Source organism: Parasteatoda tepidariorum, chromosome 8 (genome assembly GCF_982258835.1).
Source record: "Parasteatoda tepidariorum strain Cologne lab strain chromosome 8, Ptep-v5.0, whole genome shotgun sequence".
NCBI classification, from domain to species: Eukaryota; Metazoa; Arthropoda; class Arachnida; order Araneae; family Theridiidae; genus Parasteatoda; species Parasteatoda tepidariorum.
This window is the reverse complement of record NC_141762.1, coordinates 66,088,852-66,105,323: the sequence shown is the minus strand read 5'-3', so window position 1 is coordinate 66,105,323 and position 16,472 is coordinate 66,088,852. Positions and strand designations below refer to the sequence as shown.

The window sequence follows — 16,472 nt, the reverse complement described above, 5'->3', positions numbered from 1 at the left end:
CCATCAAAAAAGTACTCAATGAAGGAATATTTCTCCTAATGCTTGATCCAAGAGTTTCCTTGTTTTCTGGATAGGGTTCAAAATTTCAATGCTATGGAGTTGAATATTGGAAGTCGTAAACCTTTAAATTGGGTCGGCTGTTCCATGACGGTTATAAAATAAAATTAAATATTACTTGTAAATGAAAAAAAAAAGTGCTAGTACCTCATGTACGTAATGTTATGGCCTTAATCTCTTAGGTTATTGTCATTGTAGGCCATTAATTCAATTTGATAAGATTAATTCTCCTTTTTCAGTGGTTCGCGCGCAGGTCGTCGGGCTACCTAAGCGGGGGTGCCATCCCCTCCGCAGAGGAGCAAAATTGTGATGGCATGTCTTCGGATCTTCCTCCGGGATGTTTCCCAGACCGTCGCAAATAGCCCATTGTGCAGCTCTAGTGCGACGTAAATTAACAACAACAACCTTTTTCAGTGGTGCCATTTATGGCCACGAATTCGACTTCTGCCACGCTCATACGTCGCACCAGTTTATAGGGCGAACCTATTCATACATCCATTCATTCATTCACATATCGTAATTTTAACCTGAACCAGAGAACGATCAATCTCCAATTGAGTACCCCCAGAGGTATTTATCGGTTATGGGAACATGGGGGAATTTGTGAACAGACAGATTTAACGTGCACCAGTCACCCTTTACTGTACGGGATTGGCCGGTTGGATTCGAACTCCCGTTAGCGAGAACGGGAGTCCAGCGCCCTGCCAACCAGGCTATCCTGGCCCCAATCTTTTAGGATGATTAGTTGAAAGCAGTAACTTACCACTTGAAGTATCACCTCCTATTTCTTTAATAGATATTCACACCCTGTTCAAGTCTCAGCAATGAATTCTTCCTTTATACATCGATTACAGTTTTTTTAGTCCACAGTTCCGATGCAAAATATCACAATCTATCGCGAAGTCAGAGCTGAATACTTATCTAATGTGTGAACAAAAATTAAGGTTGTCGTGCCATTGAGAAAGATTTTTGGAAGTAAATTTATCCATGTCTAAAATGAAACATGAATGAAGGTTAGTTTTCAACAAAAAAGTTCTTTGCAGAAGCTAGTTTGTATCTTTATTTGATTTGGGAGTGTTTTTTTTTATTTTGCTGGATTACGTTTAAAATTAATTCCGGTAACTTAGTTTTCAATAAGTTCCGCAGTGGGCTGATCGCTAAGACACGGTTCCCAGCAGATCACCGAAGTCAAGCATCACTGGCTACGGTCAGTGTGCGGGTGGGTGACCACTTGGATCAGTCTGCGTAGGGACCGAGGGTGTGCGGTATGGGTCCTCGTTAAACTGTGCTACCATAAAGTGCTCGACTTCGCGCGCAGGTCGTCGGGCTACCGAAGCGGGGGTGCCATCCCCTCCGCAGAGGATCAAAATTGTGATGGCATGTCTTCGGATCATCCTCCGGGATGTTTCCCAGACCGTCGCCAATAGCCCATTGTGCAGCTCTAGTGCGACGTAAATTAACAACAACAGCAACAAGTTTTCAATAACCTCTTTTCGCATTTTATATCTCGACACTTTCAACGTAAAGTTTTGCCGTTTTCTGAGATTGCTCAGCGGTTTCATCTTATGAACCTTTGACCTTCTATAAGATTTTTGGATCCGTAGTAAATGATTCTTGTGATTTTTTTAACAAGACACTTGTATATTAATGGTTTTCAAGTTCCCGTGTCCTTTAGTAATTTTTAAAATTGAACCTACAGTTCATCTGGTTCATATATAGGATCTGGTTCATTTTCATTCAGATGTATGTATTAAAAGAACCTTCTTGGCCAAGCGGTATCACAAGCCAAAGTCGCTGTAGCATGCAAGTAGCTAATTCGAATCCTGCCGAAATCCTGGATGTATTTTAGAACTGTTCTTCTCTGCATTGTCTTTCTAACTGTAAAGCTGCCTTTCTGCTTGGCAAAGGCTTATAAGACGTACTTTTGTGCTCGAACACATAGGCTTGCATGTATGAGTACGAAAACATAAATGTATTAAAAAGACTCACGCCTAAAGTCAAGTTGGAGCCTCCCTGGCCGAGCTGTATCGCCCGATAAACCCAGTGTGAATCGTGGAGGTGGCGGGTTCGAATTCCATCGTAACTCTGGATGTATTATTTGTGATGTCCTTCTCTAAATTGTTCTATCTGTCCATTTACTTGACAAAGGTTTATAAGCCTAAATTGAGCAAACAAGCCTGAAAATGTATGTATTTTCAATAAAGCAATAAAGTCAAGTTTTTGCATGCTGGTTGTGAGATTGAATTCACCGCAATTGCTCTTTTAATTCAACTTCTTGTTGTGATTTAATTTAGTGTTTATCAAGGTCAATAGGCATAAAAATTTGAATAATGTCTTGGTAAGAATAGTTTTTAGATTAAATAAAATTGTGTTATTTTAATGTTTTCTCGTCTTGTTTTGAAATTCATTTAGCTTTATCAGGCATCATGTAAAAAATAGTACTGTTTTTATATTGCTCATTTTGCCTGCAACATGAAGTTACAATTAACTATTGTATGAAAAAAATGTTATTTGTAGGAATTTTTGAAATAATCGTATATACTATTTAAATTGCAAATAAAAAAATGCTTTGTATTTATTTTGAATGGTGATAAAATTGAATTAAAACTGATTTCCTGCTCCCCAGAACTTCTTTCGCAGTTTCTTTCCTAATACTTGATACCAATGAATGAGCATATTTCGCTCATTCATTGGTTACTTGTGCATTTTAGTCTACATCTGTATGTTAACTTATATTCTTAACGGTCTAAATACTGAAAGTGCAGAGTTGATAGTTTTATTTACAACAGCATGAGTAAAAATGAATTTTGCGGTATTTTTAGTTATACCCAAGGATTTTGATTCAGATGATTTAAAAAAAATTAAATTCAGTTCAGAAAAATTAATATGCTTAACGAAATATTATTTAAACAAATTAAATTTCTAGTCATACTAGGAAAACTTCAGGACTTTTTACATCTTATTAATCTAATCATAAACTAAAAATCAATATTACATTTTGTAATAGTTATAATATAAAACAAAGTAGTATTTTAAGATTCAATTTTAGGACCACTGCAGAGATTCCAACATGCTTCGGACAGTGGATAAATATTTCCAGTTGGTACTCTTTTATAGTACAATTCTTGGCTTAATAAATTCGATTTATAGGGTTTTTACTCACCTGTTCAAAAGCTTGTTGCAGCAGTGTTGAGCCTTTTAAAAATTAACAGAAAATCTGTAATTTTTAGATTGAAGTTCTCTGCAGTTTTTTTTTTAAATATTTTGTTGATACTAGAGCAGTTGGCAACTCTGCTAATATTATCTTTTATTTTTTATTAATGATTTATGCAACTTTAAGAAATTAAGTGCCAAAATCATAACTTTTGCAGGTGTAAATTTGTTAATTTTTCGTTCTAGGGTTTCTAAATTGTTTTATTAGTATAATAATTAAACAATTCAAAAAGCTTAGAAAGCGAAATTTAAAAAAAAATCTAAGATTGGTTTATTGATAATATTTTGAAATTAATAAAATAAAATTCATGATTTTCTAATTCACTAGTAGCAATGAAATAAAAGTTAATGTAACTTATCACTGAAATATCCGTGTACTGAATGTATTAAACTAAATATTATGGACGTGAAAATTGGAATTAATGGAAAATTGGAATTAATGGAAAATTGGAATTAATGGAAAATTGGAATTAATGGAAAATTGGAATTAATGGAAAATTGGAATTAATGGAAAATTGGAATTAATGGAAAATTTGAATTAATGGAAAATTAGAATATTAGACAACGTTAAAATACTTGGCTGTATATATTTAGTTACTTGACGCGCATATATATATAGATATATTATAAAGTGAAGATTCATTTTGATCAGATTCAGTTACTTTATACAAATAATCAACTAGACGGGGTATAAAAGTTTCACGGGGTATACAAAGTAAATAGTAAATTCCATTTTTTTTAAAATTTTTTATTATGCATGCACTGCTATATTTATCTCATCTGTCTGGAATAGAATTGGTTAAGTAACATTATCTAATTAATATTCTAGAGAAATTTATTAAATTCTTTATTAGTGGAAAATTAACTCACACTATTAATAAATTCTCAACATATTACCAATCCGTAATGTATTTTACAAACTATGTTTACATATTTTTAAAAATCCAAACGAGTGTAACAAAGAAGCGATTAGCATGAGAAGATTCGACTAAATTTATTTCATACCCTAGCCTAACAAGAACATTTTCCGTTAAAAATCTTAAAATTTATCTCCAAAATTCTTTAATTTTCTCCCTGCTGGAATTCAAATTGCGAATAGGTTACATAAGTTTATTCTTCAGTGGACAAATTTTGAAAATTTTAAGTGTTTGATTTCTTTGAAATTCAATTCCTCCGAAACTATTCCACCGATTTCGCTCAAATTTCGTATTACCATGTAATATTGCATTTTTTGAAACAAAAAAAATAGAAAAAACTTACTTTACAATTCAAAGTTTTTTTTTCCGACCATTCTTAAATGAAGCAATAAATAATAAATATTATTAAGCAATAAATAATAAATATTATTAAGCAATAAATAATAAATATAATTAAGCAATAAATATATACGCCCGGTGGCTGAGCGGTAGCGCTTCGCGCTGTCGTGCCACAGGTCCCTGGTTCGATCCTCGGGCCGGGCAAGGTTCACTCAGCCTTTCATCCCTTCAGTGGGTCGATAAAATGAGTACCAAGCATGCTTGGGAACTAACACTGGGGGTTCCGCGTTCGGCTGACCGCCTGACCGGAACATATGCTCCTGCACCCCAGAGCCCAAGGTCAAGAAAACTGAGATGGGCACAGTCGGCCTTGGCCCTCTTAATGGGCTGTCGCGCCACTGAGTTAGAGTTAGTTAATAAATAATATTAAGCAATAAATAGTATAGTCACTTTTTGCATGGAATTATCTTTGGATGGGTTAATTTTATAATTGGCAGTAAAAATACTTTAATTTGCTTCAAAAGTTCTCGAGATATAGTGAAATTCTCAAAAAATAAAATTTACATTAAGGGGTTCAAGCTTTGGAGCGCTTTTTCTAACCAAACTCGAGGGACCATATTTCCAAAATTGGGCATATTTTGGGGGTCAGAAATCCGAATCCATCGAGAAAAATCATGCTTATTTAGAAAAAGTAAGTTTTTGTGTTTTATTTCATAACTTAAATCAGCATATTAGTTAGCATATTTGAAGTCACCCCCTCAAGTCATTAAGACGGAGTCCTAGAGCGAGAAATCCGACCATTAGATCCAAAAGTTAATCAGAGTGGCCCGTCTTTTTTCTGTGAATTGTATGTCTTTTTTTCATATTGATAAATTTGAAATTTCATGACAGTAAAGTTTAGCTTGTTTTAAACCAATAGCCCCTGTTTGATGCCCTCCCATTCTCTTTTGTTTCTTTATTCCTTATTTATAACATATAAGCTCAATTCTTTTTGTCTCTGGTATAAACCTAGAGATCGAAATATAATTATTTGACGTTTTCTTCTTTTTGTTCCACATATTACGTGACACCTTCGATTTGTAAACATTGAATTTATTTACATTAGGATTTTATGTATACAAACTTGCACATTTTGATGTTTGTAAACATAATATTCTTTATTCTTATAGAAACTTGTAAAATGAATTGAAAGGAAAAAAGCTGGTCGATCTTCGTTGAGAAACTAATCTCTCACGATCCATGGAAATTATGAAGCATCATTAAAACTAAAATATAACTCTAAATTATTATTGTGTATTGTATTTGCAAAATATTTACTCGTGAGAATTGATAAGTATAATTAAAACAAAAATGTGGAACTGTTTATTAACTGTTCGCCGTTATCAAATTATTTCTTTATAATTTATGGCTCAGTTTGAGTTTTTTGTAGTCCATGTGCGAAAAGAATTTTCAATCAGAAATTGTAGGAAAGTACGTTTAAGTTTTTGCGATTATGCCTGTTAACTCGCTTGATATTTTAATGCCAAGGCTAAACCAAAATAAGAACGCTTTTGTAATCTAGAAAGAAGAATATGAATAATAGCTTGCTAGGGGAGCTTAGTATCGAGATGCTTAAAATTCAGCCTAATATCACATTTTATTGTTTATTTATAATTTAAATATTGTCACTGACATTTTATGATCAAATCTTAAGTGTCATTTCAGTTATATAGATATTGATCATTAGTTTCAGGCATACACCAATCAAAATGGCCCATAAAGTGTTTGAGACATTAAGAGGAAAAAGTAATGACAAGTGTCCTGTTATTTTTATGCATGGCTTAATGGAATCCAAAGAAACATGGAGAAGGGTTCCTGAACGTGTGGCAAATAAAACGAAGAGAAAGGTATGTATATAGCTTTGCATTTTTATTTTGATATCTTACGTGCGAAAGTTTCTCCTTTTCTACCAATCAAGTTTATTCGCACTATTTTATTCATCACCCTAATGTATTAAAAAACAGCTACAGTGGTGCGTTGTATTTTTAAAAAATCAGTTTAAAGAATCTTTAAACATTATTTTTCAAGAAAATAAGCTTAAACAAACATCATATTTATCTAAAACAAGTAAAAATAAGAAAATTATCCAAAAATAGGATAAGTTATACGTTGTACTAGATAAACTAACGAAAGAAGTAATGTGAAAAAAATCACAAATAAAGAGCAAAAATGAATATGTAGTAGTTTTGATTCTGTAAAAAAAAAACTTTACTTGGTGTCTAAATACCAAATGACAGCAGAAAAGTAAAGAGACAAACATGTGCAAGGTGGATATACAAGCAGGGCATGAGGATCAAGCTTGAATAAGGTGATAATGGAAAAGAGATAAGAAACAGGTAGGGTAAACTAATCAGTGAAGGAACACTACCTAGTGAAGGAACATTTCATATATATTGTTCAAAAATAAGAATTTGAAAGTTTTTTTCTTCAGATTGATTGGTAACAATAGCTTACTGCAAAACAATAGGAAGTCATCTAGCAATGTTTTGGATTACCTGGTCAAATAGACTTCTATGGAAAATTTTTTGAATTTGTTATTATCTCTGCAACACCTTGTTTCTTTAAAAAAATTATAAGGTGAGTGTTTGTATTTATGTTTGAAGTGGAATTAATTGCATGTAATAGTTTTATTTTTCTTACTGTGAAATGGAGAATTCAAAATATAGTTATTGAAGTTGCGTTTTATTTTTTTAAGTACCATAGCATAATAAAGTACTGAGATAAGGGGGTGTTTATTCACCGGATCACCAAACGATGAAAAACCAGTGAAGGAGCAAGTGTTCTTTTACTGTTTTTTTTTCTAAGTTAACGAAAATAAAAGATAAACTTTAAATTTCCTGTACCTTTAGTGATGTTTCGCATCAAAAGTATGTTAAAAATACCAAAAACTTCTAATTAGTGAGGGAACAGGCATGTTCCTTTACAGGGCATAGATTTCCCAGTGAATGAACAGTATGTGTTAATATGTTGACGCTTTACATTTCAATTTATGATTACAAAAAAAAAGTTAAGTGTTCCAAGTATTTATATGCTATAATTTCAAGAATACCCAACAAAATTCATAAAGAGCATTAAAAAATAACCAAAATTAAGTGTTCCTTTACTGGGTATTCATTCACTGGTAAGAGCTGTTCCTTCACTTGGTCTTCTTACTACTTGTCATTTGAACCTCCAAAACTTTAAAGCAATATTATGTAAGTTCTCTACAAATTTTTTACATAATTTACAATTAGTAACAAATATGTTGACACTGTCATTTAACTAAAATTGCGAATTTTTAAATTAATATGATTTTTTAAAAGGAAAGCGAAGCTTAAGTGCTCCTTCACTGGTTAGTTTACCCTATTTAGGGTTTGTTGGAAACTCCAGACAGCAAAAATTAAAATAGATTTCCAATTATTTGGAAAAAAATGGGATATTATGAAGATCATTGAACAAATTATTATAATTTTTCAAAATAGGAAATAATTGCCATAAATCAAGCTCGATAGATGAAGAGCAGTGTTTAATGATTTTAGCACAAGAAAACTGAAGTCCATTATTAGAATTCAAACTATGAAAGAAGATGATTATTGTTTAATATCTTGATTTTGGATATATATCATTCCCGTTCTTTAAGTCGAAATTTAAGTGTACATTTAGTTTGTCTAATACATGCTAGACCATGTTGACAAAAATTTTGATAAATATTCCAGGTATAAACATAAGCAATAAAGTTAAGGAAATTCAGTTTGCTTACAGGGAAAAAACTCTACTTTTAATTTAAATTTATTCAAAATTTTAGCAGTTTGAGGATTGATTTTTCGATGATATGACAAAGCAATCAAATCGTTGAAGTTCTTCATAAATTGTCTGTCGCATAACATGATTTAATTTTTTTTCCATGGAATTAATATTAGAAGGAAATCCATATTCAACAACTTTTAAGATAAATAAGCTCTTCATTGAAGATATTACTACAAGAACAAATTTCACAAGCGCAGAAGTGTTCGTAAGATAGTAATCTTTTGATTAGGAGAATAAGAAATGGTAAAGGAATGTAATCGCAAACTATTTTGGACAAATAACAGTGAAAGAGCCACGATGGCTCAGGGGATAGAGCGTTCGCCTTCCAATGAGGTTCGATCCCGGCGATGGCTGGTCGATATGACTTCCGCATCGGGCTTGCACCGACCAAAGTGCTGACGTGAAATATCCTCAGTCGTGTATGAATCATGGGTTAGAGTCCCCTCGCCGACAGGCTAACGGTGGGAGTTTCTCGTGGTATTCCTCTCCATGTAACGCAAATGCGGGCTAGTTCCATCAAAAAGTCCTCCACGAAGGCAAAATTTCTCCCAATACTTGATCCAGGAGTTCCCATGTCTTCTGGATTGGGTTCAAAATTACAAGGCTATGAAGTTGAACATTAGAAGTTCTAAACCCAAAAATTGGGTCTCCTGTTCAACGACGGTTATAAAATAAAATAAAATAACAGCGAAAAATTTATCGCCATCATTGTTAAAAAGAACCTTTTTAAAAAAATTAATCATTTGTTTTCCAGTTTAAACTTAAATTGAATGCAAGGATTTATATAATCCGTAAAGGATATTCTATGGAACCTTGCATTCCCACTGTAAAATTGCTTCCTTGTCAAAGTTTAGTTATCCATGTATCTCAATCTCATTCCATTTTTATTCAATGGCTTTTTTGATCAAGATTTTGATATTTTTATTATTTTAGGTTTATGCCTTCGATGCTAGAAATCATGGCGAAAGTGAACACACTATGGTTTCCAATTTTGATAACAATCTTTATGACCTTTATCACTTTATGGACACAATGAAAATTGAAAAATCTATTTTAGTGGGTCATAGTATGGGTGGAATGACGGCCATCAAAGCTGCCCTAGACCAGGTATGTTTAAGTGTTTTTGATGTATTATAATATTTAGTCTGTTACTGTTTCAAAATTATCTACTAATTATAAAACATTAGATTTTTCCTTGATGAATTTAGTTTTGTAACTCAATACTTTACCACGTTTCAAGATTTAAAAAAAATTAAAATTTTTCAAGTTTTATTTTATTGGCTTGAATATTTGAGGCAATAATATTTTGAGTTCTTTAATGAGAAAATAATAGCATTAATTTGAGATAAATTTCAATAGAGTTTAAAAAGTAGCTTGCAATCAAATTTCATTTTGATAACGTATGCAAATGTGTTTTTAGTCTTCCAATAAATTTCAAGATAAATAAGTTTTGATTCTCAATTTAGTTTTTTAACTCCCATTATTACCAATGTCTTTATTTTTATTTTTCGCAAATAAAGTAATTTAAATTGATCATCGCAGACTAATTAAAGCACTTATTAAATTTTAAATGCTTAGACATTACTGAAAACTTAATCACATAAGCTGCTCATGTAATATAAGAAATAAATCGAAATATAAAGTTGAAGGTCGTAATAAAAACTTTATTTAGGCAAAAAGAAAATTGTTGAAAATTAATGCAATAAAGTGCGTAATATTCAAGAGTTCAAGTCACAAACTGAAGAAAATTTATTTCACCATTTACGCTAATAAATTACTCTGTAATTTAGTAACTATTTTATTTCCTTTTTGAGAATTCTTGATTTTGCCAAATTGTCATCTTATTTCATTTTACGGATATTGTTAATTTCGCTTATGATCATATGTCGATATTCAGCTGTCGATCCATTTTAAGCACCAACAAAATAAGACAAGAAGAAAAATCCCTGTTTTCATGATTTTTCTGAGACTTATACTTTTAAATTTTAATTTTGATATTCCTCTGCCTAAATTTTTCTTAATATTCCTCTCCTTTTCTTTTCCTTTCTTTCCTCTGAAAATTTGAACAATTGTTCAATTTTTTGAATATTACTAGTCTTATAAAATCATAGGAATATTTATAATCTATTAAATTGACTAAGATTTATTCTTTTCTCATTTCAGCCTTCAAGAGTAGAAATGGTGTTTAGTGTGAACATGCATACTGATAAAATACATCCAGAAATCATTAATAGATGGTTATTTCACTTATTGAGACTAGCGGACGGATATTGCACCTTTGAAATAAACAAACCAAATATGGCATTTGTTACTGAGCCGCCATCCAATGAAAAAATGAGGAAAAATGAGGTAGGTATAAAAATTGTAATTTCCTCATTACCTGAAAAACTTATATGGCGATTTTAGTATCAAAATAAATTTTATTGCATGATCTTACTGAATAACAAGTTTAAAAAACGCACTAATGTTTATGATTAAAAGCTCTTCTAACAGTTCCTCAAACCATTAAAGTCAGATCTTACATTTCATCAATTTTCAGAAGCAAAGTTGAGTTTAGTTTGCCAACGACAATAAAAAAAAACAGGTTTTAAGAATCTGGAAGGAGTTTTTTAAGTCTTTAACATACCGTCCATCGTCCGAGACCTCAGCAAATTAATTTTTTTCTAGAACTAGTGAATAAAAGCTTAAGTTTTTAAATAGAGTAGAATTTTCATGAGACTTTCATCAGAACTTTAAAACCTAACCATTGACACATCAGACCTTTGATATGTTTGTTTATATACGTAGAGGTATACAAGATTCTACTCTTCTAATCAAGCATCCTGGGACAAAAGCTCAAAAGGTTCTTTTAAATATCAATGATCGGAATGATTTTTTTCTACCTTCGCCTGCATGAGCTAATATCTCCTTACCTTTACTAGATAACTCAAGCCAAAACAAAATTTTAAGAATCATCAAATCTAAGTGATTAACACCCAATGCTAGATCCACAACTATCTCCGAATTGATTCACTTGCTCAGCACATTGTAAAATTAAATGTCAACTTCATCGACAAGTTCATCAAATGTTAGGATGCTAATTTCAATGATATCTTCCAATTGGAAAATCTGATGGCCGAATTACTGCTTTCTTCCTCTGAGATTAATTCTTTTTCAATGTATTTACATGCTCTGTAAATATTGAGAATACCACCTAACACATGGTGCATACTCATCTCTAATACTACATACCTGGAGGTGCCTTGCTTTTTGAGGGGCTTAGAAGCCAGCAGACTTCTTTCTCTCGCTTTGCCAGTGATCACTTGAGGCGTCTCTCGTATGTTCGGGGGCGAAACACTTTTGGACTTTGCACTAAATGTAGGATTGCTCAGGTTTTGCCCGAGCATATTCTAAACTGTATCGATTTTAGGATCGACGAGGTTTTTTCAAAACCTCATCTGTTTTTAGACTTTCTGGACATTTTCGGACTTATGGATTTAGTCTAATAGGGATGGACCTCTTGGGGATTAGAAACAGCAACAATACTATATAGTTTTCATCTTATTGTTATTTCATTATGACTTTATGTGTTCATCACTGAACGATCACTCACCAATGATCCAGCTATAATAAAATCGTAACCATTTGCTTACGGCTGGTACAACTAATGGCCCAGAATAGCAGGTTCTCAGGCGCCGTAGGCAATAGTTTAATTTCATTTAATAGGCCACCCTCTCTTTTCTACGAGTTTCATTCCACTTCCTTACTGTACTACGACATTGACTCCAAAGTTTATTATGAATGGCCAAAGTGTCGCAAGCATCCCAGCTCAATTTAGAAGAGTAGGCCAGAGCAATGATAGTTTGAACGCTTCTATTTGGAAATAAGGTTTCGTAGGATTTGAAGAAGATAAATTTCTGCATTCAGATGAAAAAATCCCATTAATGCTCAAAACATTTGAGGAAGAAGTGACACGGTGTTCAGTATCTCGCAATTTCATTTTCAATTTTTTTATTTTATTTTGTTCATTGAAATGAATAAAATAAAACGAATTATTCAAAATTTTAATCAGTAACTAAATAAAAAAATCACGTTAACAAAAATTTCCGTAGGATAACATAGTAGAAAATTCTACTTATTCTGTCATGAAATAGTAAAATAAAATTACTTCCTATCTACGCTTCTTTCAATATTCGAGTACACAAATAATGAAGAAATTAGTTAAGGGACGCTGTAATTTTAAAAATTCATATATTCTTTTTTAATTATCGTAGAACTCCGATAAATGCATTATAATATGTATATCATTGAAGTGATTGTTTTCTTTGAAAACTGGCTAAAATCAAAACTACGATTTAATTTTGATATAATTTCATAATTTGTTTTCAGAAACTTTACAATTCCGTGCACGTATTTAGATGTCTGGCTCTCTCAGATGCTCTCCTTGAATTTGACGCAGCACAGCCCACTACCCACTTAAATGGAAAGTATCCCGGACCAGCCTATTTTATTTTTGGTCCCAGAAATATATTGTGTGGGTAAGTGATTCATTAGTTTCTAGTCTATTTTGGAATGGTTTCATTGCAATCATGGTTTAAAATTGCTAGTCGGATATTCCCTTTGTAAAACTCCAAGCAGCAGATTTCAATATCCATTTATAATTTAAATAACAATTTTAGAATTAAGATAACTTAGTAAAGAACCTTAAAATCTAATTTTTAAGCATGTTGCTTTTGTTGGAATACACATCTGCTACATACAGTGTGAATATAATAAATGGCTTTTCAAAAACACAGATTTGTTTCCTTATTCAGTTCATTTATACATTTCTTAATGGCACCATATGCCAAATGTGGCCAAAATATTTCTCTATCTAAATTGGTAACACTAGTCATCTATAGTGTCCTGGGTTCGATCTTCGGGTCGGGCAAGGTTGACTCAGCCTTTCATCCCTTCAGTGGGTTGATAAATGAGTACCAAGCAAGCTTGGGAACTAAACACTGGGGGTTCCGCGTTCGGCTGACCTCTTGATCGGAACATCTGCTCCTGCACCCCAGAGCCCAAGGTCAAGAAATCTGAGATGGGCACAGTAGGCCTTGACCCTCTATGGGCTGTCGCGCCCCTGAGTTTAATTTTTAGTCATCTATAGTAATTCATTAGGATAGGTTGTCTTGAGTAATAATTTTAGTAGAAAAAAAAGTTTTAGAAATACTAATTATTTAAGTTTGATGAGGATTTTCTTTCAGAGGAAGTGAACTGAAGCAAATAGAATTCGTACACAAATTTATTAGAACTTAAGAACTCAAACATTCGTTTATATATCCTTATATGTTTAAATTATTTGCTTAGTGATGAAAAAAATTCTATCACTTCTAATTTTATAAAATATTAATAAATTACCATTGCTAGTAGCAGGAAAATATTTTCAATCATGTTTCGAATCCGTAGTAGTTTTAGTCTCAGTAATTAGTTATACGAAGAACAGTAGCTTAAAGTTTTGGTATGTTGTCTAGTCTTGTTTTGCTATATAATTAGCTATACACTAAGTATAACCAATTAGAGTTATTTTGTATTGTAATAGAAGTAAAAATATAGTTACTAAATACTTATAAATATTTTAATTAGTAAAAATTTTATATTAGTAAAAATTTTAAATATAAACCACGTAATGGCTTCGCATATTGTCTTACCAATTATTGATGACAGTTTGCCTTTTACTCTACAATAATGAAAGATACTTCCTTATCTTGATATTTTTTTAAAAATTTCCTGCGAAATACTCCGAAGATTATTTTAACTTTAGAGTTGTTTAGTTTATGCGATTTTTTAGACTCAGCAATAAAGTTTAAAGCTTTCAGAAGTTTGAGGGATCTGCAATAAATTATGATTGAAAACAGTTCCCTGAAATACTCTGTGCACAGAAAACCAAGCGATAAGCTTGGAATTTGCATAGATTACTTTGTATTGAATTTGCAATAGGTGAACAAAATTTCGTACACCTAGCTTAAATATTTATAGAGGTGTGGATATTTTTTATTAAGTATTTTTTTGTCTTGCGTTTTTTTTTCTATAACTTACAGTAAAATTAAACAACGTTTTTGGAATATTTTGAAGTTAAATAAGATTTTTTTTTCAAATTAAAAAAAATAAATTCTAAAAGCTACGTTCTTAACGCAGTTCTTTTGCACTGCTTTTGCGTATTCTAAAGTTTTTTTTATCCTCAATTTTGTATTTACTCGCATTTGGGCAACTAACAAAGTCTTATTTGAATGTCTTGAAAATTTAAAGTTTCAAGTCATTTCTTCTGTAATTTTTCTATTTTTTTAAAAAAATTTGAAAATCTGGAGTTTTCCACAAAGGGTTGCTAAATAAAGATTTAGCTAAAATTAAATATTATCTAAAATTAAAAAAAAAAAAAAAAAAAAAATAGAATAATATAAAATTCAATTCATTGTATTCAATGCATATATAACTTTAAAAATATGGTGGACATTTCCCAAAAATTGTAAAAATTGAAGTACTTCCGTGTTAGCAACGATTAGTACATTTCGATATTGATTGGGCTAGCAATATGATATATTGAGCGTCCAGTTTATATCACCACCACCTAAACATCTCGTTTGACCAAATTTTTCATTTCAATATAGCTTTGTCTTCCGTGAATGATTTTTTAACTTTTAATGTTGATTGAAAACTTACTTGAAGAATAGAATTTTCGAATTGACTGGAATTTTGAAAGGCTTCAAATCAATTAGTTTTTGCTGTGTTTCTTAAACCGGTCCTTTACAATACCTACAATATGGCAAGTTACTTCTCCATGGTTGTTAGAGCATCCCACTACAAAAGGGTCAAAATTACCTGCGAATTCTCATGTAAAATGCTGTTCGATGTAACAGAAATACAGGTGCAAAATGTAGTTAGCGATGTCTTTGAACTTTGCTCACTGTGACTGAGATTCGCTTTTGACTGATTTTCGAACTAATAAAGTTAAGTAAAATACTATGATTTAATTTAAAAAAGATTCCGATAATAAGTCGTGGTAGCTCAGGGGATAGAGCGTTCGCCAACCAATGAGGTAAACCTGGTTCGAATTCCAGCCATTACTGCACGATACGAATTCCGCATGGCCTGCACCGATCACAGAGCTGACGTGCAATATCCTCAGTGGCAGATGGATCATGGGTTGGAGTCCCCTTTCCATCAGGCTAACTGTGGGAGGTTCTCGCGGTTTTACTCTCCATGTAACGCAAATGTGCATAGTTCCATCAAAAAGTCCTTAATAAACGCGATTTTCTCCAAATACTTGATCAAGGAGTTTCCTTGTCTTCTGGATTGGGTTCAAAATTACAAGGCTACGGAGTTGAACATTAGTAGTCATAAACCCAAATATTGGCCCGGCTGTTCAACAACGGTTATAAAAAAAGTATTGCTTAGCCGATTTTTTTTCTTCTAATTTCAGAAAACGACTTTACACCTTGGGTCATATTAAACATTTTCCGGAAGCTGAAGTAATACCAATGACAGATTACTCCAACGACTTATTTAGAGACAAAAAACTAGCTAATGCTCTTTGTGAAACAATTCTTCATGTACAAAAATTTATTTGAGAGTATTTAGATTTTTAATCTTACTATATTAGGTATTTAATACTTGCAAATCTTTATTTGATATCTGTTCAATGTTTCTTTGTCAGTTTTACAATGTTTTTCAAAAATACTTACTCTTTGATTATTCAATGTTTTATACAGTTTTGTAAAAGTCATTGGAATTTAAGATTTGCCTGTCCAAATTAATAAATATTTTGAATTTAATTGTATTGTTTCATAATTATGGTTGATATATTTTTTTATTTCTTATTAAAAATGTAGTTACAGTATCTAACACATGCATATGCAGTTACAAGTAGATGGTAAATAACTATTAATATAACAAAATTCCGCTCGAAACCTCATATGGCCTGAAAGAAATAAGACGTAGAAACATTTAAAATAGTTTGTTGCTACATTCTAATCATTGTCTTTCCATTTCTGTTTTATTTAACAATCGTACGGTGATTGGTTTAAATTTTAAGTATCTCCTTCAGTAAGGATCTTCTAAATTTTGATTTTTTTTAATTCCTGCGTTTATACATTACGAGTGATT

The 16,472-nt window shown here is 31.9% G+C and overlaps 1 protein-coding gene across 1 annotated transcript; it reads left to right on the top strand.

The window, feature by feature from the left end:
• Nucleotides 1-2,222: 2,222 nt before the first annotated feature.
• LOC107440239 (uncharacterized) lies at nt 2,223-16,141 on the top strand. Its single transcript, XM_016053111.4, has 6 exons — nt 2,223-2,395; nt 6,253-6,412; nt 9,285-9,458; nt 10,515-10,700; nt 12,720-12,868; nt 15,790-16,141. The coding sequence occupies exons 1-6, from the start codon at nt 2,388-2,390 to the stop codon at nt 15,935-15,937; spliced, it is 825 nt and encodes a 274-aa protein (XP_015908597.2). The 5' UTR covers nt 2,223-2,387; the 3' UTR covers nt 15,938-16,141.
• Nucleotides 16,142-16,472: the final 331 nt, after the last annotated feature.